Genomic DNA, 25,999 nt, shown 5'->3' on the forward strand with positions numbered 1-25,999 from the left:
GCTTTTACATTCCTAATTTTTTTTTTTTTTTTAATTAAGAAAGTACTTATTTTAGAGGCTGGCCCAGTGGTGTAGTGGTAAAGTTCACGTGCTCTGCTTTGGTGGCCCGGGCTTAGTGGATTTGGATCCTGAGCGCAAACCTACACACCGCTCATCAAGCCATGCTGTGGCAGCATCCCACATACAAAATAGAGGAAGAGTGGCACAGATGTTAGCTCAGGGCCAATCTTCCTCACCAAAAAAAAAAAAAAAAACACATATTTTATTATTTCTTATCAATATTTTTATTTTTCCTCCTTTTTTTGGTATTAATTCCACTTAGTACATTTATTTTTGAATACTCTTACATTCTGATAAGTATATTTAACGCAACAATTTTTTTTTTGAATATTGCTTTAGCTACATGTCACAATTTTTTACATTTAGAACGCCATTGTCATTTAGATGTAATTTCTCTTGGGATTTCCTCTTTAACACAAGAATTATTTAGTGGTATATTTTACTTTCCAGACATATGGAACTTTATTTTGCTATCCTTTTGTTATTGGGTTCTAATTTTATCACACTCTGGTCAGAAAACATATTCTGTATGATAGCTATACATCTACATAAGATAGAATTTTTGAGACTTCTTTTGTAGCTTCATTTATAAACGATTTTGTTTAAATATTCCTCATATATTCAAAAAGCACACATTCTGTGTTTGGGTATGAAATTTGTATATGTTTTTCATTTATATAAATAAGATTAATATTACAAACACGTTTATTCTCTATAGCATGGCATAGATTTTGTCTGCTTGATCTACTAATTCTGGAAAGCGTATGTTAAAATCACAAGCTACAGTTGTGTTTTTGTCCTGTAGTTCTATCAATTGTAGTTTTACATATTTTAAATCTTTGTTGTTAGCTGCATATATATTCAGGATTGTTACAACTTCTTGATTTATTGTAACATCTCTCTTTTCCCTTATGATGCATTTTACCCAAATTCTGTTTTGTCTAATAGTAACAATTCAACACTGGCTTTCTTTTGCTTCACAGCAGCTATTTTTTCCATCTCTTTGTTTTTAGCCACTCTGTATTCTTTTGTTCAGATGTATTTTCTTTAGTCAACCTATTCCTAAATCTTTTATACTACTCTGGGAGTCTCTGTCAGTTAATTGGTAAGTTTAACCCATTTAGATTTACTTTAATCATTTTAATATTAGAACTTACATCTGCCCCTTTATTTCACATTTTACAATCTCCATGCTTTGTTCTTATTTCTTTATCTTTTTACCTGCTTGCCATTAGATACATCAAATTTTCATCTGCTGCCTAAGTTATACTTTTTAATTCTGTTCTTCTAGAGATTACCCATGAGTAACTTTGATTCAGTCTTAGGTTATTTTCTCCTAACAATATAGAAAGCATATCAAAGCTATGTCTTTACCATTTGACAAAATAATAGCCATAGCATACTATCATCTACTTCTTCTCGCCTCTCCAATTTTTTCTTTTTGTATTTCAGGAGTTTTAGTTAAATATATATATATATATAAGTATGCCTTTTACAAAATAATTCGTTCCAACTCACCTGTACTTCTTTCTAACTCTAATGGGATTTCAGTGCTGCCCTGATGTTAATTCACCATTGTTCTGGGGCTGTTACTTTACCACATGGCACCAAAAAGTAAGTTAGTAGCCAGGATGCCCAAACTTCAGGGCAATAGAATAGGTGTCCCTGATTTACCTCCAGCTGCAAGCTTAGCCAGGTCGTATGTGGAAAATTGAAGATTAATTAGATTGCTATCTCTTATTCCTGGTTGCTGACATTTTCCTGCTTCAGATCTTGATTTTTTCCAAACACATCTGGAAACACGTGTGTTCTGTCTCTTAAGAGTTTGTCACAAGCTTTTTTATTAATTGATGAATAAGACCCTGAAGCCCATCAGAGTTCCTTTTTTTTCTCTTTTCGCATCTCCAAAGTTGAATTCAAGAGCGGCAATAAATAGCTTTTGTTAATTTGGTATGTTGTACTAAACTGGAAGTTTTCCCTTACCTAATTCAGTCATTTCTACCTTTATTTTTTAGTAATTCCGTGATCCTATATCCTTAGGAATGTTTGATTTCTCTTATTCTAACTTTTGGCAATAAATGCTTAATTTATTATAATGCTTTATTGTTTAAACACGAAAGCACTTAAAACTATGAATCTCTCTTTTATTAGACCTTTGACCACATCTTTTAGTTTCAATGTGCATTCTTCTTATTGTCATCATTTTGCAAATAGTCTATATTTTTTATTTTTACTATTTTTATTTCCTCTTTGACTTGAATAATTGAGAAAACAGTTTTTAATTTGTAACTTTTTAATTATTAATTTAATATATTATTACATTGTGGTCAGATAATATTGTCTTTACAAGTTTTGATTTTTTTGAAAGTGGTGCTTTTATTATAGATTAATATGGGTATTTGTGATAAAAGTGATATTTTGTATTTTATACCTTCTATATCCTTATTCATTTTTCCTATTCAACCTAGTAAACTGAGGGCCATGTAAAATTACACCTCATTTTCATATTTTGTGTGTAACAGCTTTGATTACCTATTTCAATGTTATGTTGACAGCACATCAAATATGACAGATTTTTTATCTTTAAGTATTCTTTGTCTTATGTTAGTAATCTTACTGCTGTTTTGTTTGTAGTTGCTGGATAAACACACATAGGTATATGTGTGTACCTACTTTTAGCATAAACTTAATTGCGGCACTTTGTTTTATTGTAAAATTTTAAAATAGTATCTTGAAGTCTGCATCTTTTAATAAGAAAATTTAGCAACTTAAACTTATTATTATAATTATTCAAGGTCTAATTTATCTCATCTCATTTTATGCTTTATGCTTTTTTTATGTTTATTGGTTTTTACAAAGGATTATCTTCAAGTTTTTGAAAAGTATTCTCTATTTCTGTAATTTTCAAAATTAAGAATAAAACACTACCATTTGAATGTTCTATATAGAAGTATTTGATACAACCTTGGTTTCTAAGACGATTGTTGTTAAAATTTAGTTATTACATTTTTTTGAAACTTATATTCTCAGTTAGCTTTATAATAATATATACAACAAACAGTCAACACTCTCAGCTTACTCAGTTCAACTGTTATTCCCTTTACACCAGAATTTCCACATTAATTCTTAAGTTCTGGATCTTTCCTCATTTCTCAGAGTATATCTTTCAGTAATTTATTAAGTGTTCATGGAGGATATAGTTTTCATGAGCGTCCCATACTGAGAATGGAACATTCTAATTATCATGACACAGAAATGATAATTAGCTGGGTTTAATATTTTGATTCACAACTTTTTTCCTGAAAATGTTGTAGGACAAGCTTCCCTGTTTTAAGCTAGCATTGCGGATTGTAAAGGAAAAGTCTAGTGCCGCCCTGGCATTTGGATGCTTGTATTATTTTAGCCTTGTACTTAAAAATTTTTTTATCACAATTTCTTGAAGTAGGACTCCTTTCATCGATTTTTTTTCCTTCTAATCTACTTTCCATGTTTTATGTTTGTGTTTTGTTTTTGTTTTAGTCAGTGAATATTTTTCTCAGTTTTTGTTACTTTTTTCTGTTTCTTTTTCCAGAAACACTTTGTCTTCAGTATTAATTATCTTTTTCATGTTTTCTTTTCTATTTTTTCTGTGTCTGAGATTGTTCTCTCAAATGTGTCCTTTCAGATCAATGATTCCATTTTCTGTAGCATTAAATATGCTTTTAACTTCAAATTCATTTATGCTCTTTAGCACCTCTAACATGGCTAAATTCTCTTATTAAATGTTTAGTTTCCTTACTCTCCATCCATTCCTCATGCTTCCTCAGTTTTTCTTCATCTGGTATTCCATAGAGTTACCTTTTTACTTATGGGATTCATTATTTTCACAGGTTTACTTATTTGAGTTTTCAAGTTGATATTCTCTTTACCTTGATCCGAAGTATTTAGTAATCGGCTCAATGTTGCCTTTTTCTCCTTTATCTTGAAATGAGACAAAAACCTTTTTGTATTTGATGTTAGTTAGCAGTTACCCATTTTTTTTATTGTGAATCCCATTTCTAGACCTACATCAAGACATATCTGTGTGCCTAGTGTCCAGCTGGTTGCTATTTTCTGACCGCCTATCATCTAGTGCAGTTCTCTGTACTGAGGTGAGATAGTTCCATATCTCACCATTTGGTTCTTTAAGGTAAAGGGAAAAAAAATGATTATTCCCTGCTATCAAAGCACTTACTACGACCACCCATGTCTGTATTGCTTTACTGCAGCTGAAAGTATGCAATGTGCCACGATTAGCGACCTTCCTACATTCTTTTCCTATTCTAGTAGTTGCTTTCTGAATGAATATGGAATATTAAAAGAGTTAGAGAACCTGGTTTGAGGACAGTTCCTGGGAAAGACAGTAGAGGTTGCCCAACTTTCTGGTTGGACAGACTCAGGATCTCAAGCCATCAGTGAGGGTGGCACAAAACCTCTCCTATCTTTGGAGTGAAGCTTGGATAGGTTTTTCTTAATTCAACTTCATGACTCTTTCATATTCTAGTAACAGTTGTTTTTAGTTTTAGTGTCCATTTGGTTGTGAGTTTTTCTTTTTTGCTGTGATTTCACTGGAAATTTAGTGGGAAGCAGGAAGGGGCTGAATCAGAAACTGCTGGCCAGCTGCTGTTTAAACTGACTGTCCAGGGTTTCCCTTCCACCCCCTCGTCCTCAGGAGTCACGGATATTAGCACCCAGTACAAAGAGTTCTACATCTGTCTTGAGGAAGAAACGCCGTCTGAAATTTGTGTTATTTTACTTAAGTCATTGAGAATCTCTGAAAAATAATCTAGACAAAGTTACAAATACATTAGATAATAAAATAATCTTTATGGAACTTTCCTTTAACATGTAGAGAAGCTATAAAATGCTACCCGCTTAGCAGTAAACAGATACTTATTTAAAAAGGAACTGTAATTGCAGGATGTCCCCTACACCCAGCACCTTCATCATTAATAATCAGTTTATGAGTACCTACTCAGAGAGTGACCTTGTTGGAGTATCTCGCCCTATGCTACATATTGCTGCAATTAGTGTTGTCATTCAGATTTGATTATGGTATCATTCAGTCAGCCGATTTCAGCTAATTTTGCATAAACTATTCCCTGAAAAAAATACTTTTGTTAACGTAAAGATAGGTACCATATATAAAGCCTTGAGCAGAAATTATAAAGAAAGATGACATAGCTTCATTTTAACACCACTAAAGGATAGGCAAAAACAGCTCTGATTCCTTCTTTCATGACACCCTTACACTGTCATGGGTGTGGAGCTTACACTGTCATGGGTGAGACAGACTTCAATCAAATTATCACAGAAATAATTGTAAATATTCTGATTCCAATGCTGAAACCACTTTATAAAATTCTATGCAAATATTCAGTTATTATTTTGCTCTTGTAAAGTAAGAGCAGAGAATGTTGCTCTTATCTGATTGTAAAATCTCTAGTACTAGAGCTCTCTTAAAATCTTTCCTGCAAAGATAATATTTTTCACTTTTTAAAGAAAAATATTTTCCATGTTTGCACAGCAGAAGTAAAGAGAGTGCAAAAGTTCAATCTTATATTTATGTATGCATAAGGATGTTTCTATTTCTAGCACAGTTTTGTTTGGATTATATTGATTCAGTGATATGAGTACATGTTCTGTGTTCATCTTTTTGAAATAAACAAACAGAAAATATACACAACAGGTACACCTGCAGAATGTTATACGAGAGGTACTGTTCTCTGTAGGAACGAATATGTTTATTTGTGCTGTAATCCTGGGGTGGATTATCCATGCTATTCATGTTAAAGATGACAGAAGAGATGAAAGAGATTGGTCTTGTAAGTTAAAAGACAGTGACACACAATTTTATTTATATCCTCCCTTCCCAAATCTTTTCTCCAAACCCAGAATCTCTGAAACTCCAAAGTTCCAACAGGTATTTCAGGCTCTGTTTCTATTGACCAGTCCTGGTGACCTCCTCTCCCTGCAGTCAGTCAGCCTGACCAATCTCAGGGGAATGACGTGCGAAGCCTTGGACCTGTACTTTGAAAAGGTTATTAAACATATGGAAGGAGAACTGCTCTAGAGTAAGAAAACCCAGCCTTTTACCAACTGTGCTTCTTTTGTCAAGGTGCTTCACCACTTTGAAAAGCAGTTTTTTCTTCCTCATGAAATGGAGGTATTTCAGGCCCATCATGCCCACTTTGCCTGGAAGGTAGGGTCTACAGTTGGAATTATGACAAATAGGCCAAAGCCTAAGGTCATCTGACCTGCTTATAGGAATAAGACTAGTCAGGCCTTCTAGGAGCAGGTTTCCTCTGACGTTTCTCAGGGTGATCTGGGACCTCCTCTCAGGAGGTGGTATTTATTAATCTCCCTGTCGTAAGTGTTCTGAAGGTAGAGTCCATGTCATGTTTTTGTGTCCTCACTCAGCACCTGGCACACAGTCTCATTCAGTAAGTGCTGGCTGAATAAGGAAGGAGGTGTTTCTTCCTGAGTCCCATGAAGAATAGCAGCTGATTGAGCATCATTTTGTATTTAGTGTCAGAATACTCAGTGACTACCAGAAGTGATCCGTCAGAGTAATACTTTCTCATCTGGGATGTGACAATAATGACATATGCCTCAGGGTTTTTGTGAGGATTAAATGAAAAATGTATCTCAAAGCTGGTTCAGATTAGGTGCATGGGAAGGGAGGAGCAGAGGGAGGGGGAGTCAGACCTGGGAGAGTTTCCGCTCCACCACCTTCTTCTACTGGGAACTTGAAGAAGCCACGTAGCTCCTCTGAGGCTCTGTCCCCGTCTGAACAGTGAGGTTAGGAGTGTCTGTCCTACTTCCCTCACAGACTCATTTGCGATGGTAAAGGAGATGATAAAAAAGATAATGGGTCCTCCAAATGTGAGAAATTTAGTATTAATGGAAAGAATCATGGACTGAAGTTTATAAAACCCGCCTTTGACAGTTGCTAGCTCTGCAACTTAAGCTACTGAGACAGTTTCTTCCTATATAAAATGAAAGGGTTCAATTAGTTTATTTTTGATGCTTTTCCTATTACTAGTGATGGATTTGTAGAAATTCACTTAATGTACATACAGGATTAAAATAGTCACATATCTATAATTTTAGGCCTTATGAGTAATAGGAAAACCTTGCACTAAAACTTCTGTCCATCTTCTGAATACTGTCTGAATTTACTCACTTCATTCTGCTTTGCTGTATCTAAAGAATTTGACTGTACTTGGTAACACTCCAAGCTGTTATCTGTGTTCTCACCTCACTGCTAATGAGTTCAGCTCTCTTCTGTTATCCATTTCAGTGAGATGGAAGGGGTGGGATAACTGAAGATCAGCTTGGCTGTTTAACAGTTTTATCTGTTTGTCCCACACATCAGTGGATTAATCCAGCATGTACGTTCATAGAAATGAAACTGCTGGCTTGGGACAAAAATTTCTGGACTCTGCAACCATGACACCTGTCTCCAGGCTCTTCCTTTCATAAATGTGACACCTGTAGTACTTATAAGGGCCTTGAAGTTCTTCCCACCTAGCCCTCTCATTTTCATGTGGGAAACTGGGGCCCAGAGAAGCAGCTTAGTAGAGGTCACAGTGATCTGAGCAAAGAAATCCAAAGTCCCAACAAGTTGCATGCCATATACTTGATTACCCTACGGGGAGTTCACCACTGAGAAAATAAAATCTGGCACTTCCCCCATAGTTGCATGTTCATTGTAAAATCTGCCATTTTGATTCTTGCTACTCTTTGAGTAGAACCAGAGGTGTTCGTTTTATTTCAGGTGTGACATTTTACAGCATTTGGCCCTTTCAACTGGGAAGTGGAGTTGGGGTAATCATATTTGAGTTCTTCAGACCATTCTTTCTTAGTCTTGACTAAGTTTATAGAGGCTTATTCTACGCTAGCCACTGTGTTAAAGCTTTACGTGGGTTATCTCATTTAATCTTCCAATCAGGAAGGTGATTACCTATGAGGAACTGCATTTTACGTGAGGAAAGTGAAGGGAAGAGAGGTTAGGTGATTTTCCAGCGTCTCATAGCTGGTAGCCCTGAGGTTCACACAGTCGAATAACTTTACGCTTTACGCACACTTGGCACATGGTAGAAAGAACAAGGAATCGATCTTGTTAATAGCAATTGCAGATACTCAAAAATCACCTAGACACATAGATTTGCTGGATGCCTAAGTGTGTTCACACTGAGGGACAAGATCTCCATGGGAAATAGTTCCTTATAGCCATAAATGTGTATGTGTGTGTGTTCATGTATATATTTATATTTATATACATAAATAATGTATCATGTCTAACATCTAAGTATTTTTCCATTTTTAGTTTATTAGTTTATACTGGTGGGGGAGATTAGCACTAATATTTATTAGAAGGAGAAAGAGTTATCTTCATAGCACCTTGCACATAGCAACTCTTCAATAAATGTCTGTTGAATTAATCCTTATTTTCTAAAGAAAATGGCACTGGATCGGGAACCAAAAGATCCAGGTCTGGTCCTGGTTTTTACAGTGATTCACTGTGAGAACTAGACCAGGTCAGTCTTTGTCTATGAGCCCTAGTTTTCCATGTCTAGAGTGAGTCCAGAAGTGAAGGACCTGTGATTCTGCAGTAATATGTTCACTGTAGGGCCCATCGTTGGAGTATCCACTTGGGTATTCGAGCATGTCAGGCTGGGTTGCCTGGCATTGTTACGTCCTGAAAGATTCATGCAGACTAGGACTCTGGGTAAGCACAGACCTCATCGTGAGGTTGAAGGGAGTTACCATGAATTTGGAGCAGCACTTACCAGGTACATTGGTGCTCTGGGCAGCTTCTGAAGGCTGGTAAGTTAAGTGTACCACTAGGGCTGGGGTGAGAAACTGAGAGAGACCCAGAACTGCCTGTTTGGGCCTCATAAAAGAATGACAGCTGCACAGAGGGTACTTCCTCTCGAGAGACTGTTAGAGCCAGAAGCCCCTAGGAACCAATGAGGGTGAAAGAAGCAAGAGCCACATGAGCAAGACTGCAGGAGTGACCAGATCTGAAAGCGGGAAAGTAAGATAAGTGATGTGAGTCGGCAGAATCAAATTTAAAACAGTTTCAAGGTCACCTCTCAGGACCTAGAGCAGCAGAGCTGTGGCAGTATAGACCCCAGGCTCTTAAACATACCAGGAGACCTGAAAGCATCCAGGAGGGAGCACTGTGCAAGGAGCTGGGGGCTCTCAGGTTCTGGGCTTTTATACATTGGCAACTAAGGATATTGAATGAACCTGTCCTTGATTCTACCTTGTTTCCCTCTTTATCCTTCCCATATGCCCCTCTAGCTGGGTAGAAACCAAGGAGATGCAGGTTACAAACCAAAGAGGGAGCTGGGGTTTTGAGGTGGTGTGATCTCCACCTCAAAGGTTCATGTTTCTGTTCTCCCCTCAGCCGACTCACTCACTCTTTCTGATAAGAAAACCTTAGACTTATTTGATTACAGTTATATTAGAAGTTTACAGACCCCTCTTGTACAATCTTAAATCCAAAAGCCTCTGAAAACAGTTTTTTAAAATAATTGGGTGGTAAACCTGACTAAAACTGACAGGATGCTATTTATAGTCTTTATATACCTCACTTAGTGGGACTATTCATATGTTTGGTGGCAAAAATATTCCTACGTTTGATTACAGAGTACCTCCACAGAGAGGATAATATACAATTTGTGGAAAATACCTCTTCCTACCTTTCTCAAATTAAAAGAATTCTGAATTCCAAACACATCTGGCCCCAAGGATTTCAGAGAAGAGATTGTCAACCCATAAATTGTTTGCCATAAATGTTGGTGTGTTTATTTATCCCTTAAGGAAATAAATGTTGTTCTTCCCTTACAGAGAAAACCAAGTTGGGGGGAGGGGAGAAGCAAAACAAACAAATGTAAATGGTGGTTCTTATGCTAATAAACTGTAGCTGAAGCTTTTGGGGGTCTAGGTCCTCAATAGGAATAGATCCTTTGGAGGACAGAAATCTAGATCGGTACCTTTCTTGCAATTAAAAAAAAAAATCACAGATTTCACGGTGAAACTGCACCGTCCGCATCTCCCCCTGTGCAGCCGCCTGAGCTGTAAGAGCTGCTCAGCCCCAAGTGTGACTCATGGACCTATAGCGCCATCTTTCTTCCGGATTTGGAATTGAATCTTCACGCAGCCACTGGCTGGCTGGCCTGCTTAAACTGTTCGTTCAATCCACAAGGCTGCAAGGAAACAGTTCCTTGACGCTCGAATCGTAAAGGAAGAGCTGCAAAGAGGGCAAGAAAATGTGTTTCTTTCTCTTTGGTCCCTGAGCAATTAAATTCGTAACCTAATTTGGTATCAGGAAGTGTGGGCTATAAACCCTGTGTTTAATTAGTCTGCACCTAGTGAGTCATTGTACACACTAGACATTTTAATTTACAACCTGCTGCATTGCAGTGCTTTTCTAGGCCTTCTGCTATGTAATAAGGTATTCTTCTAGCTGCTGAGGCTTTAAAAATGTAGATACAGTTTCTTATTTCAGAGTTTTTCTTCCTTTTCAATTTTCAGTTGCAAATCAAACATGCAGTTACAGAAGCAGAGATTCAAAAATTGAAGACCAAGGTAAGCACCAATACATGGTGTTTGAATTATACTTTTTAAACTTTACATGCTATGAATAAATTCCACCCTAGGACTAAAGGATTTGCTCCTGTGCATTTGAAAGAATACAGATGTGAAAGATTCATTTCCACTGTTAGATGTGGAGACACACCTGCTAATGAGGACCATCCCTAAGAGGGTAAGCACCACCATACCCTCTCAGTGAAAAGAGCACAATATTTTAAAAATACATATTTACATATTTGCGTAACATGGCCAATTCCCTCTGAGCTTTCCTTGGAAAGTAAATATTTTTAATGGTGCAAGCATCTGAATTACGTTTGACCACTAATTCCTTAAGCACAAGCTATTGTACTGTATCTCTTTTTATTTATCTCATTTTAAATAGATTTAATCATTTATTTATTTTTAACTTATTCATCAGAAACAACGTATTTTAACATAACACATTAATTATTTTTCATAGAAAAATATTCCAATTTCTAATAATCAAATATTATGAAATTTAATGTAATATATGAATAATTGATTTTAGGTGCTAGATGCTACTGGAAATTTTTAGACAAGTGTAGTTCACATTATTTCAATTTGTGGAAAAAATAGGTCTGGATAAAACGGAGTATGTATTTTTAGTTTATATATGAAATAATACAGGATTCAAAAGGGCATTTTTAATTGGTAATTAATGAAGTACTTGTAAATTCCTACAATTGTGCCTAGTTGTATCAAATATATAATTTTAAAGATTCATTTTTAAAACAATATTCTTTATTATTTTTATGGTCTTTTTAAAATTAAGACATAATCCACGCCCCCCCCCCAACCACTAACAATCTGTTTTCCTGTTCACGTTGAACACTTGTGTTGGTTTTTCCATGTATTTTAAATGGAGATGAATTAGCAAGGCTAATTTTGGTTAAATGGTATTCTCAGCTAATAACTCTGTAGCTCTTTAGTCAAAACATGTCCATACATCATTCATGGTGTCAGCCGAGCTCTGTGAATAATAATTTTTAAATTAGTAGTGGTTGGTAAATAAACAACTTGAGTACAAAACATTGCTTAATAAAAGATGCAGTAAAAACCCAGTCGCATTTTAAATTGCTATTGTTTCTTGGCATAGAATGGAGGAATAGAAGATTTTTTTGATTGTTGGTTACAATCAGGGAAAAAGATTCCCCTGTGATTGTAAGTGCTTTAACAAAGCTTATGTGTTAGACTAGAAACATTTAATTTAGAAAATCCTATAATTTAGTATTTTATATTTTTCTCATTATTATATTGGCATGTAATATCCATAGATTAGCTTACTTTACTATGACTCTTTATATCCATGTTGATAATAGAATTCCTAATTTTGAAATTAGGAATTACTTTTTTACTTTGTAATCTGTTTTGCCAATGTATTTAGTTTAAAATATACATAAAAACATATAGTTCCATTTGCTTAATGTTATATGATTTTGGAATGTCTTAGATTTTGAAAATTGATAGTTTATAATGACTCTGCATCCTTTGAACTTTAAAGGAGGCATGTGAAATAGGTGAAGCACTAGTTTAAAGGTCAGACAGTTGTTGTGAATAAATGACCTTTGACCCCTCACCTAAAGATCAGCCTTGAATTTCTGTAGAAATGAGGGGGTTGGACTAGTATACTATTTATTTCTAAGAATCCTTGGAAACAGAAACCACAAGAAGCTGCCTTTCTGTTCCTTTGGAAGGATTTAAATTAATTCAGCAATAATTTATCTTTTAACATAGTATTTTTTATACTTTTATGCAAATTGGGGTTTATAAGGCTGTAGAAATTCAGAATACTACCCATAAAATAATGGGCTACAGATTTTGTTCTTGTCAATTGAAATAAAGTATGTAATAATATCATCAAAAGGAATAATAAAAGTAAAAATAACTAACATTTATCAGATTATTATGCCTAAGGAGCTGTTTTAAGCACGCTGATGTGTTATATCATGATTCTGTTTGATAGATAATACAGTTGAGTCTTAGAGAACTTCATTTACTTGCCTAAGGTTTAAAGGCCAATAATGGCGAAGTGGATTTAAATCTAAACTGAGTGACTGCAGAGTCGCCCTCTTAACCGTTAGGCCGTACTGTACTGCTGCTCCTTTCTCCTTCCCGGCTTGCCCTCTCCCCCTCCCTTTTTAGTTAGTTTTTTTACATATAATTATATGTTTGAAAAAAAACTCTAAAGGAAGGCATCTTGGAGTTCATTAGATAGAATCAAACTCTAAAACATTTTTTACTGCTCACAGAATTTCAGACCACCTGGTGTGATGGAAAGATCATGGGAGTTGGAATCAAATTCAAGTTTTATCATTTACCAGATGTGTAGCCTTGGACAAAGCATTTTACTTCTCAAGGCTTCCATTTTATAATCTATGAGTGTTGAAATACTTGCTCTTTTTATCTCAAGCTGTTTGATGATTGAGTATATGTAACAGTGGAATTTAATCTAAAACATGCTGTAAAAATATGAGGGATTTTTGCTGCAGAAGTGTCCAGATTATTCTTGCCTTGACATTTGCTTTATCCAGCTGCAAGCAGCAGAAAATGAGAAAGTGAGGTGGGAACTAGAAAAAACCTCACTCCAACAGAATATAGAAGAGAATAAAGAAAGAATGTTGAAGTTGGAGAGCTACTGGATTGAGGCTCAAACATTATGCCACACGGTGAACGAACACCTCAAAGAGACTCAAAGCCAGTATCAGGCCTTGGAAAAGAAATACAACAAGGCAAAGAAATTGATCAAGGATTTTCAACAAAAGTAAGCAGCTTCTAATGACTAAGGAATAGTTGTGTGTGTCTAAAGAAGGTTTATATCCAGTAATTTTGTAATATCTAGTGGGATAGGAAAGATGACCTCAGAGTTATCCCTCTAAGAAGCATAGTTAAAGCATAAATAGAGATTGAGTTTTGGAAATCACTTCTATCATTTTTTCATATGAGATTATATTTTGTTTATTTTATGGTTTTTTGGCAACCACTTTCTGATTTTTTTTTTTTTTTGGTAGTTAATCATTGATAGTAACTGTTAAAACATTTGACTATGTATCCTTTTTGAAACATCTCTGTGATTTAGAAGCAAGAAGCCCAGCTGAAGTCATGCAGAATGACTGTTGGACACAGTACATTGCAAAGCAGCAATTGGAGCCTTGATGAGGTTGCTTCTATCTTTCTTCTTAGAATCAGTAACTGCAGAGTTTTCCCACTACAGATAGTGTAAATATTGACTAGCAAGACCCTCTGCCCTGCCGCTTTCCTTTTCTCAGCTGTTGAGAGAATCACAGGGGCCTCAGTTCCCTGCGGTAGGAGAGACCCTCACCACACTCTGCTTTTGAATTTCAGCAGCTCTATCTGAGCTAGTGCTGCTTTGCTTCCACCTGTTGGCTCTTGGTGTAATTTCAGGGAGACTGACCAGAAAGGTTTTTACTGGATTTTTTCATCAGTTACTTCTGGCTAGCTAGAACAATAAAAAGTAGTGCCAGGACCTCTCCTGGTCTTCCATGCCAAGCCTTAGAAACTAAGCATATATGTAAAATTCACCGTGTCTCTATTATTTCCTATCACGGAAATAACGTTTTTAACATTTAGAAGAGATTGCTATAAAGTTTACTGTTAAAAAGGGGGAAATTGCTCTTTGTGACCATGAATTTAATAATCACTATTTTAACTCTTCTTGGCAAAAATATCATACCTGACTCTATTTCATGTAATAATTTTATAAGAAATTTTGCTCAATTTGCATATTGTATTCCAGGCTCTCAAAATGGAGATTTTTCTCCTTCTCCCCATATTATCCTCAGGTGTGTAAATGACGGCTCCCCCTCAGTGTTACTGACCCTCTCAACCCCTCTCCACTGTCGTTCAAAGGAAGCAATCTTATTATAATTATCTCTTTTAAACTCTTGCCATCTAGTTCCATCAGTTTATTAGGTAAATGACTTTGTAAATGTGGAATTATATCTACCTGACATGTAATTATCTCCACTAAATTACCCAAGGTGAGTCATTAGTTTGGTAGCTCCTATCTCAATCTGTATAGGAGCTCTAGAATCAGGGGCTAGAAATGAAAATCCTAGTAAGCAGAATCAAAGCATTTTTCTTTACTTTGTGATCCATAAAAATGTTTTGTGTGCTTTCATTACCATATACCTTTTCTCTGTGATTGAGTTTTGCTTGTTTAAATAACTGTCCAGTTATTTATTCTATTGTGCAGTTTATTGCTTCAGATAAGAACTTTCACGTTTCCTCATTTGTTGGATGTTTGATGCAATCAGATCTATTATTTTCTTCTTAAGAGAACTTGATTTCATCAAAAGACAGGAAGCAGAAAGAAAGAAAATAGAAGATTTGGAAAAAGCTCATCTTGTGGAAGTTCAAGGCCTACAAGTGCGGGTGAGTTATATGCTTAAAGCCACTAAATGATGGGATAATTTCACCTAGTGCTTGGAGAGGAGGCTGGTTTAGGGTTTTATGAATGGATTTTTTTTCCCCGTAGATTAGAGATTTGGAAGCTGAGGTGTTCAGGCTACTGAAGCAAAATGGGACTCAAGTTAACAATAACAACAACATCTTTGAAAGAAGAACCTCTCTTGGTGAGGTCTCTAAGGGAGACGCCATGGAGAACTTGGAGGTCAAGCAGACATCTTGTCAAGATGGCCTAAGTCAAGGTTTGTTTAACCACAAAAATTGTTTTTAATGACTATGAAATTTGGCCTTACATTCTTCTTTTTCTTTCCTGGAGATTTAAAAGTTGAAAAAGCCTTCCTGCTGTGTAAAGAAGAAAATGCTTATCAAAATACGAACCTGCCATTTAGCTCTGTCCTATCAAAAATGATGCTTTGATATAAAGCAATAACAAAATTTGAACTTAAGATTAGCCAAATATTATTTTAATATTAATAGACTTAATAAACTACTTTAAAATGATAGTTTATCCCGTCTAGGGTCAGCTACACTACTTGTGTATTAATGAGTAAGACTTAAAATTTTTAAATCACTAGAATGAAGATCTTTTTCATAACATCAGAAGGCTGACTGCCTACTTCTATCACTTGGGATTCGTTGAGTCAAGAAGTTCTGTATAGTTTTGTGCCTTTACCTTGGTGTCCCATATATACTTCTCATTCTTTCCTGTCAAAGACCAAATAAGACCAAAACACTGGAAACGTTTTCTATTTTAAATGTTGGTCTTCTTTCATACACCAACCATAAATTAATCACTTATTTTCTTCCACAGAGACACGCTCATACATAGATTGTGTGCATATGAATGTGAATGAATGTTTTAAGAACTATAGTATGTTTATGAATTAGAAAATATTTAAGAATTTATAAAGATAAACACACAGAAGGATATAAAACTTCTGGTTTCATCTTTAAAATATCTACCTAGTAGTCCTTGCCAAAAGAGAACGTGAGAGAATATTGTGCAGCAGCATTGTCATGATAGAACTGACAGTTCACAGGCAGTGATCTGATGCACAGTAAAACTCTGCTCACTAATGAGCTGTTTAATTCTTTGATGATCTTTCTCACATATTAGGATGTCTCCAAGATTTTTCCGATAAACAAGTGTTTATATCATATCATTAACTTTTAGAACCAAACTCTTAGCCATTAAAAATGAAAAGTATTAAAAATCTTCATTTAAAATTAAAACAGTATGTAGAGATTTGAGTCCCCAGTTCATATCCTTTTGCTGGGTTTTCCCTTAATAAGATATAATCTGTAATAACACCTCCCAGGCAGCTTAAAGAGGAGTATTGAGCACCAGCATTACCACTGACTGAAGAGCTGTGTGACTTCAGGAAGGTCATTCAACTTCTCTGGGTTGGTTTTCCTATGTATTAATATAAAAATAATAACACTTCTTTTTTCCCCACCCTACAGGGTGTTTTGACGCTATATGACTTGGTATATGAGGTGGAAAAAAGCAATTTTATTAGAGCTTTTATAGAATTACAGTTTTTATATTTGGAACTCAATATGATTGGTTTCTGAAGAAAAATGTCAGAAATCAAATCACAATGTGCTTTTTTCACCTTTTTTGAAGATTTTAATTCTTAAAAGTAATTGTAGTTTTTAATAAATATGCATTCCTGCTGTGGCATGCACAAAGTGTGATCAGTAACCAGGAGCTTTCCGGAATCCAATTTGTTTTTTCTTTCAGCTCAGAAATCTGTATCTTATCAAACATATAATTAATGGTATTTATTAAATTATATGACTACAGAAGATCAACAGACTATACTATTAACATGCTGATTTGGATCAAAACCTTACATTTCTTCTGAACCCTTTTTTCTCTTCTATATCCTCCATTTTGTCACATAGTTATCAGTTTCCCTAGCAACACTGTCGGTTCACAGTGAGATGCAGAGACTACTGATTATTGCTGAAACCAGCACATGCTTGTGCAGTGGAGGTGGAGCCGTCATCTCAGGCGTTAGTAGCATACATATCAAGCGGTGCTCTTCCCGTTTTGCTGCCGAGGAAAGTCAGTGATAAATCTCCTTGAATTTCAATTGCTTGATCACATAAACTAAAATGGCTTGGTCAGTAGCTAGATGGGAATGCTCTGGAAAGCACTTTTCTAAATTGATCCTTTGCTTCTGTTGCTAGGGAACGCTGAAGTCCTAGAGGTTTAGAAAAGGAAGTAAAGCTACAGACCAAACACAGGCCATTCAGCATTGAAAGCTCCCCCCAACGCACCTTTCTGCAACAGGATGGGTACAGGGGCTGCGATCAGTTTCATGAGTTCCCTCCCCGAGGTGCAGTGTGCTGCCTCCCCACCTCCTGTGAACTGTGCAGTTCTGATGTGCTTTCTAAGCACTGATAGGATGACTGGTTTAGCATATTTGGGGGCCTTGAGGCAGCTCAATGAAGCAAAAGGATTATCAGTTATAGGTCAATGAAAAACTATGTTAGAATGAAAAAGAGAAAGGAAGAGAAGAGTGAAGGAGGCAGAAAGGAAGGAAGAGGAAAGGAAGAGCACTAAGCAGCCGTCTTTTCACATGGACTCATGTGAGTGCTCTTCTAGGACAGAGCTTCCCAGCTGGGGATGGATTAATGATGTGACTCTCAATATTGAATTATTGTAAATTTTTAGAATGATAAAACTGTTTTTCAAACAATGCAAAAATTTATCACAAAGTTATATTTGAATACCATTTGTGTGGATCTCTCTATAAACTAAGCCCAGTCAAGTATCTCATTAAAATTTTCGTAGATTGTATATACAAATTCATTATTTAATATATTCTAGTACTTTTTTCTTATCATAATACATAAGGCAAATACAACAATTTTTTTTTTCACCAAGAGCCGTAACAAATCCTAAATCCCTTCTAGTTTACACCAGTGTGCTGGTCACGTATTATTTTACATGTATTCCAGGATATGAAAAATGATAATTTTGCTCTACTGCCATCTTTCTTGTTTGTCATTTCTTAATGCCTGAGTAATGCTGGTCTATATGAGTTCTCTATCTTGTATCCAAGGGCCCTCAAGTCACTAGAAATGTCTGTGGCTATCCAACGAGTTAAATCAGGATTAGAATAAGAGCAGAGAACAGGCATGTTATAGAAATCTTGGTAGGAAAAAGGGTTGTAGTCTTAGTTTGATTAGATTCCCTAGAAAAGTCACTTAAACAACGTGGTCTTCCTAAGCTTCTAGATATTCCAGGGTCCTTATGATAATACTGTTTTCAGCTTCAAATATTTTAAAGGCTATTTCATTAAAGAAAGATTATGCATATTCCACAGAGATACTGAAAGAAAGACTAGGACTGACAGGCAGAAGTTACTTATGAAGGCAGATTATGATTTTACTACCTTGAGAGATCAGAAATAAGTATGATACTTTTAAAAAAGTTATTTTGAATACTGAAAGCCTAGTGGCACACTGACTTGCAAGGGGGAGGGTGGCTACTGGGTAGGAAGAACAATGTTTGGTTCTGCCAAGTATACAATAAGGTGTATGATTTATAGGGTAGCTGGGATCAAGAGTGAGGAAGATAAAGAGTTTGATATGAGGCAAATAAATAGATGATATAAACATTTTAAGAAATGGGAAGGAGTTTGAAGAAGAGAAGAAAATAAAGTTAGAATAATTTTTACCTGATTTATAGACCTTATGTTAAAGGTGGGGCCTTATGTTAAAGGTGTGCCGTAGAGTATTCTTGGAGTAAATGTAGGCTTTGAATGCCTAAAAAAGAGTTTTATACTTAATTCTGTAAGCCTTGTGACCCATTAGCAGTTTTGAGGCATAACGAGCTGTGTCACTTGTAGGTTTGTAAATGTAGTCCAAGGATCCCTGTGAAGTTTGGGTATTACTACCAAATGCTGCTTCTTTCTCATACCCATCTGCTCAGCCAGTGGGCCACCAGTTAGATCGCACTGCATGTTATTTTCCCCAAAGAATGAACGTGGAAGATTATATAAAGTGTTATATCCTTAGGTGCTTTAATTACTTACTATTCCTTAGCTGTAAAGAGAACTGAGCAAGAAGAAAAAGACAAATTAGAAGATGGTGGATTGTAGGCAAGTCTAGACTTTCAGAGTAGATTGTGGCTGGAATTAATTACTCATTCCTGGATGTCGTTAAAAATAAGAATATTTCTTAGCTACTTTCCAGGTAATTGAAGAATATCCTGGAGAAAGGAGCATAAGGATATGAAAATAATACCTTCTTGCTTCTTCTCTTTTCCCTTGCACTTTTTCTACAAAATGATTTGGCTGTTGCAGTGAGCCCCCAGATTTCCCAAAAGATGATCCCTAAGATGGTAGTCTGCACCTGGATCCTGAACCTGGTGTGCTTGGTCCCAAACCCAGGACTTACTAGCATGTCAGTAGAACTCTGAGCCTGCTTAGATATTTAAGTCAGCCAGTTCTCTGGTCATCAGGCCCCGTCCACATGGTGTTTGCTTGTTGTGACCCAGTTGTTAGCTTATTGGTTTGCATGGAATCTGATTTCTCTGAATTGAATCACTTCTTTGAAATTTGCTCAGATTTAAATAAAGTCTTTATCAGGAAGGGCAAGGGGAAGTAACCAACTGCCATTAAGAGTATCTGCCTTTTTTACCACTACGTGTTTTTAAGTTGTTATACTTCATTCATTCATGCATTGTCTGGAAGTAACTTGGAGAGGAACATGTATATGACAAGATAGGGTAAATTGAAAGTGGCAAGATAAGGGAGAACAATGAGGATGAGGATGTGTGGAACCAGAAATGATGCTGCAAGTATTTATATCATACTTAAACTATTTCTGAGGCTAGGCCTTTAATTTGGCTCTAAACTTTCTATTTGCCAGAGGAAAATAGAAACCCTTGTTCATTACATTATTCACAGTGTTCATAAGATAAAAAACAAACCATCTGCTCAAGAGAAGTACACCTATTGGTACTACTAATGCATGATTTGGGGCAGTGATAATAATATTGATAACATCCGTACAGTAGATCCATTGATGATTGTAGTAGGACATTTGCACACAGTGACCCTCGGTGTAGACTAATGGCATCACACAAATATACAATGCTAGTGTTTAGTAACAGCAATTTAAATTACTGGAGGGAGAAGATCGTTAAAATATGGTGGTACTTAGCTCTCTGGTGACCGCTTGTATGTCAGATCAAATTTATTAACCATGTTTAAAACTTCTAGAATGTGCTTCTGAGAGAGATGAGTTAAAAAAATAATCTTACACTATAACTGTGGATTTATCTGTTTGTTATTTTGGTTACATCAGTTTTTGCTTTATGTGTTTGAGGTGATGTTAATAGATTCATACAATTTAGAATTGTCATATCTTCTTGGTAGATTGACCTCTGATCGTTAGGAAATGTCCCTCTTTATTTCTAGTAATTCTCCTTATTATCTACTTTGTTCAATATTTGAAGAGCTATATCAGCTTTCTTTCGGTTAATGTTTGTATGGTATATGTTTTTCCATTCTTTTACTGCAAATTTTATATGTCTTTTGTAAGCAGCATATAGTTGTTTATTATTTATTACAGTCTCTCCGAGATCTTATTTTAATTTTTTTCAGTCTTCCTTTTTAAGATGCATTTAGAAAGTTTTTATTTTATGCTATGTTAAGTTTAAATCTAACATCTTACTATTTGTTTCTTATCTAACAAAAAAAGAACATCTTTCTTTGTTCTTTTTATCTGCTTTCTTGCCTTCTTTTGAATTAATCAAGTAGAGATTTTTTTCATTATTTGTTTTTCCCTATATTAACTTTTATTCTTCTTTTTGTGGATACCTACAGATATAATTTAGAATATTTGCAGGAGAGGATTGACTGAATATTCATTAAGATTCATTCAACTTTTGTGGGTTTTTTTTTTATCTCCAAACAAGTTTATTAGTGTGATTAAAAACATTCTCTTGAATAATGACAGAAAGAATTTCTAAACATGAAAGAATATCAGTGGATATACCTTATAACCAATATTTGAAATTGAATGGACAGCTTGATTGCCAGTCTTCATTTTATTAAAAACAATCCATTTATTGGTTCCGTGTGAAGTCATGACTATTGTTTTGTTTGGGAATGAGTCCATATTGCAATTAAGTATAAAAAATATCTCTATAGTTGGAGTATGACCTGCATTACTGAGTAAAGAGTTGATAAAAATCCTCAGAGTTGAAGTTTTGTTTCGTTTTATTTTTAAATTCCTTTTATACACTACAAGTGTTGTAGTTCTTAAATTAGCTTTTAATAAATATCGAGTGGCAATAAGTTAGAGGTTATACTCCCCTTGAATATGGTTTTCTGTGTAATTGATGGAGTATAGATCTGTATATTTAACAAACAAGCTGGAGATGAGGTTAATACATTTTTATGAGATTTAAGCTATTTAACACCATTGTATCCTGGAATAGAGATCCTTTTCTACTTTAAGGTGAGCAGAGTGAACACTCATTGGCTGGCCAGGATTCTCTTCATTAAAAAAAAATAATCTACTGTTCACCAAGATAAATGCTGAATCTAGAATTGTATTTTTTATATATGTGTGTGTGTGTGTGTGTATATATATATATATATGTATATATATATATATAAAATATTATGACCAACTTGTGTCTATGCAAGAAACACTAAGTTGGTTTAACATTATTTTTTATTTTTATTTTTTTTATTTTTATTTTTAACATTAGAAAACTTATTCACACATGAACTAGAGGAAGAATGTATATAATCATCTTACTAGATAAAGACAAACGTTTAATAAAGCTGAACACTTATTCATGATAAAAGGTGTTTTAAACTAGAAATACAAAGGAACTTTCTTAACCTGATATGTGAGGCTAACAAAAGTGTCTATAAAACATTAAGTGGTGAAATGTTAAAATCAAGAATTTCCTTTAAAATTAAGAATACTTTTAACATTTCACCACTAAATGTGCTATTACCACTTCTGTTTGGTGTTGTCCTAGAGATCCCAGCAAGTACTAGACAAGCAAAAGAGATAAAAGATATGAAGAATGAAAAGAAAGAAGCAAAATTATCATTATTCACTGATAATAAAATTGAATACATAAAAAACCCTCAAGAGTTTACAGATCATTAGAATTAATAAGAGTTTAACAGGTGGATGGCTCTAAAAATCATTTGACATCAATAATTCTAACAAACAGAAAATGTAATATTTTACAAGCTACCATTTATAATAGCAACAAAAAATATAAGGTAGCCAGTATGAATTCAACAAAAGAAGCTCAAGACCCATGGAAAGACATTCAAGAAGACCTATGTATATCAGAAGAGGTAGGAAGCCTTAATATTATAAAAATGCCATTATGCCAACTTAATCTATATAATATTCCTTACAGTTTCAATCAGAATTTGAACAGGGCTTTTATTTTATTTATTTATTTGAAATTGACAAGTTGCTTCTAAAATGTAAATGGAAGAACAACTTGGCCTAGAATAGTCAAGATACCCCTGAGGAAGAACAAGGTGAGGGAACTTGTTCTTTCAGATGCCAAGACTTATTATCAAGGAATAGTGGTTAAGACAGTGTGGTATAGACTCAGCAATTGACTAGTAGACCTGTGCAACAGAACAGAGTCTAGAAACAGACTGACCTATTCATGTCAATTTGAGAATAATACAGAATGGACACTGCAGGTTGGTGGTGAAGAGATGGACTAACAAATGGTGCTAGGAAAATTGACCACTCATATGAAAAAAGTGAAATTGGATCAGATCTCATATCATTCATGAAATAGATTCCAAATGGATTAAAGTCTCAAATTTGAAAGGCAATATTTAAAACTTTTAGACGAAACTGTAGGAGAATGTTTATATGATTTCTTAAGACACAAAAATTCCAAATCATAAGAAAAGTTTGATAAATTTGACTACAGTAATATTAATAAAAAGTGATCGTGAAAAGACATTATGAAGAACATGGAAAGAGAAGCCAAAAACTGAGACAAGATATTTGTAGCCCATGTAAGTAAGAAAAAAGATTGTTATCCAGAATATACTAAGAACTCACACAAATCATAGGAGAACACAACTAATGTAATAGAAAAATGGACAAAACACGTAAGCAGTCAGTTCACAAAAGAGGAAACCCAAAGGTTGGTGAACTTAGATAAATGTTCAGCCTCAGTGGTAACAATAAAACGACTGGCAAAGATCAAGTTTCACAGTAATAGGTGACAGCCAGCATGTAGGAAAAAAGGGGAAAACTTACAACTATTTTGTTAAAACAGTTTGGTATTATCCAGTAAAATGGAAGATGTGCAAATTCTATGGCCCAATAAGTTGAGCTCTGTGTATATATATGCTCTCTAGAAACTCTTGCCAATGTGTAGCAAAAGACATGTTCAAAAATCTACAGCAACATGTTCATAACAGCTGCCGTAAAAAGTGAATTAATCCTAGTCATACCTCTCGACATAAGGTTGAGCAAACAAACAGAAAAAGGTTGACAGAATATTATGTACAGTTCATTACCATGTATATAAAATTAAAAAGCAAGCAAAATTAATATATTCTTTAGGGGTACTTTTGTGGAATAATTAGGAGAAAAACCAGAGGCTCCAACTAGAAATGGGGCATAGAGAGGGCTTCAAAAGTACTAATTTTATTTTTTAGGCTTGATGGTAGGTACATGGTGTCTTTTTTTCCCCTTCTTTTTTCTATATGACTTACATATATGGTATACTTTTTTGTATAAATAAAATATTTTAAAATAGAAATTTTTTAAGTTGCATAATTGAAAGATAAGAATGAGAAAACCCACAAAAAATTTTGAGGGGCTGAAAATATTAGTTTAAGATGTAGTAAGACAAAAAAAATAGCCAGCACCAGCCAGACATTGACATCAATAAGGAGGTTCCTGAGGTCACTGGCCTCCTCCAAGAAATTGTTTTCTGCTGAGGCTGTAACTGTGTGTTGTCTTTGTCCTTTTTGCCTTTTCCTGAGCCCTCAATGTTAGTGGCTCTTTTCAGATACCTGTGGATATGAGGCCAGGCCAAACCCCTACCACCACATCTGATTTATTTCCTCATAGAGTCTGAGAGTACGCTAAGCATTCACTTTTAGTATTGGAACCCAGAATTTTAAAGTAAGGTTAAAGGCATGATTAAAGCCAGAATTCATTAAATGGAAAGTCATTAAAAAGGAAAGTGAATACTTGCACTACATTATCGGGAGTATCTTATACAAGAACATTAGATACAGAGCAATGAGGTAATTATTCCATGCTGTCACGTTGTTTAATTCTAAATTGGGGCAGGGGAGAATTCTGGAGTAGATTCCAGCTTTCTTTATCATGCATACAGATATAATTTCTTGGTAAACTTTCACAATTTTCATTTTTCCTGAACAAATTATTTTCAGTAACTTTTAATCCCCAGTAAATAATTTTAATCATGAAATATTATTGAATTGTACTAATTAAAGGGTGACCATTCCCAGCAAATCACTATGGAAGATTTTAATGAACATGCCAAATGAATGAGAAATCAATACTTATTGATTGTTTTCTGGCATATCATTAAAGCTAAAATCTGTTCTCTTAATCAAAAAGCAAAGCACCTAAATTGCCTGTCTAGTTTTGTGCAAGTTTTGCATCTGTCTGTGTGTAAGCCATTAAGACTTTTGTTGCCAAATCAACAAAGCTTTCAGAAGGAGGTATTCAGTTGCAAAATGATAACTCTCCTTGGTTCATTTTTCTCACTGCATCTTCATAAGTTCACAGAAGTCACCAGTTCCTTCAGTCATACTGAGGTATGCATTAGTGCAAGAAGATATCTACAGTTGTTTTGATAGAAAATAAGTTATTTTGTCAGAATGAGCTTAACCTTAGTAATTCTGTGTCCATTTTAGGAAAGGTGGGCTACTTTATATTTTATTTTGGCCCTTAAATTTTATTTGCATGCAATCAGACTAAAAGGTGGATTATGATCTTCTAGATATAAAAGACAATTTTAACCCAAATGTGGGATATAGTTTTTTTCCAAGGAAACTTCACAAGATAGCTGTATTCTGAAGAGTTTCTTACATTTTATAAATATGCTTTGGTTCACTCTGGAATTCTAATTATATTGATTGGGAGATATATAGTTAGTCTAAGGTAAAATTGACTAAAAGAACAGGCTGGGAAATCAGGATGGAGGGATATAAAGTAGGAAGGAGAAGGTGCTGCATGAATGGTTTGTATATGAAGCGCATGCTGTGGGCTCCTGTAGATTTTTCTGGGGGCCGCACAGATTTCTAGTAAGATATCTACCAGCCAAGAGGGAAACACGATCAATCATGGGGTCACAGCATCTATAAAATTAAAGCTCAACAATGAACAGCTGTTTCTGGAATTAAGACCAGAAAATTCTTTTGTGTGTATGGTTCTGAACAGTGTGCCGACTATATTGTTTCAGTAGTGATGGTATTGAGAGCCTTAGGATTTTTTTTCTGTTAAGGCAGGGCACTAACATCAGGTTATGACTGAATTCTGGTGGAAAGAAGTAATGTTCTACTTCAATACTATACAGTAATTATGTCTGAGACCTATAGGAAATCCCACTTATGAGGAGACTTTAGAAACATTAGAATGTAGGTACACTGAAAACTCTGTTGCTTGTGAGTTTTTTGGTGACACTGAGGGGTTTATGTGCACCAAAAAAGTCATTGGGATATCTATTTTATACGATTAAAATTAATGCTTGATTTATTCAAGTTACATTATCAAAAACCTAGTTCTTTAAGTTTTTTAATTTGAGTTGCATCACTGTCAAGGGATCTTTGAATAATATTTAGTTCCTCTTTACAAA

At 35.0% G+C, this 25,999-nt stretch overlaps 1 protein-coding gene across 9 annotated transcripts in view; it reads left to right on the forward strand.

Moving 5' to 3' along the window:
* The window catches only part of PPP1R9A (protein phosphatase 1 regulatory subunit 9A), a 325,851-nt gene that overhangs the window by 258,051 nt on the left and 41,801 nt on the right, over nt 1-25,999 (forward strand). For 7 of the 9 annotated variants that reach the window (XM_087421917.1, XM_087422247.1, XM_087421954.1 and 4 more), the window contains exons 8-11: nt 10,627-10,680; nt 13,239-13,468; nt 15,003-15,099; nt 15,203-15,374. In XM_087421917.1, coding sequence (XP_087278043.1) covers nt 10,627-10,680; nt 13,239-13,468; nt 15,003-15,099; nt 15,203-15,374 — 553 coding nt within the window. Of the gene's footprint in view, nt 1-10,626; nt 10,681-10,783; nt 10,859-13,238; nt 13,469-15,002; nt 15,100-15,202; nt 15,375-25,999 lie in introns of all 9 variants that reach the window. The other 2 variants (XM_087421803.1, XM_087421865.1) reach the window with 1 other exon arrangement.

This window comes from Ceratotherium simum, chromosome 1, assembly GCF_057802395.1.
Source record: "Ceratotherium simum simum isolate JZ-2026a chromosome 1, ASM5780239v1, whole genome shotgun sequence".
Lineage (NCBI taxonomy): Eukaryota > Metazoa > Chordata > Mammalia > Perissodactyla > Rhinocerotidae > Ceratotherium > Ceratotherium simum.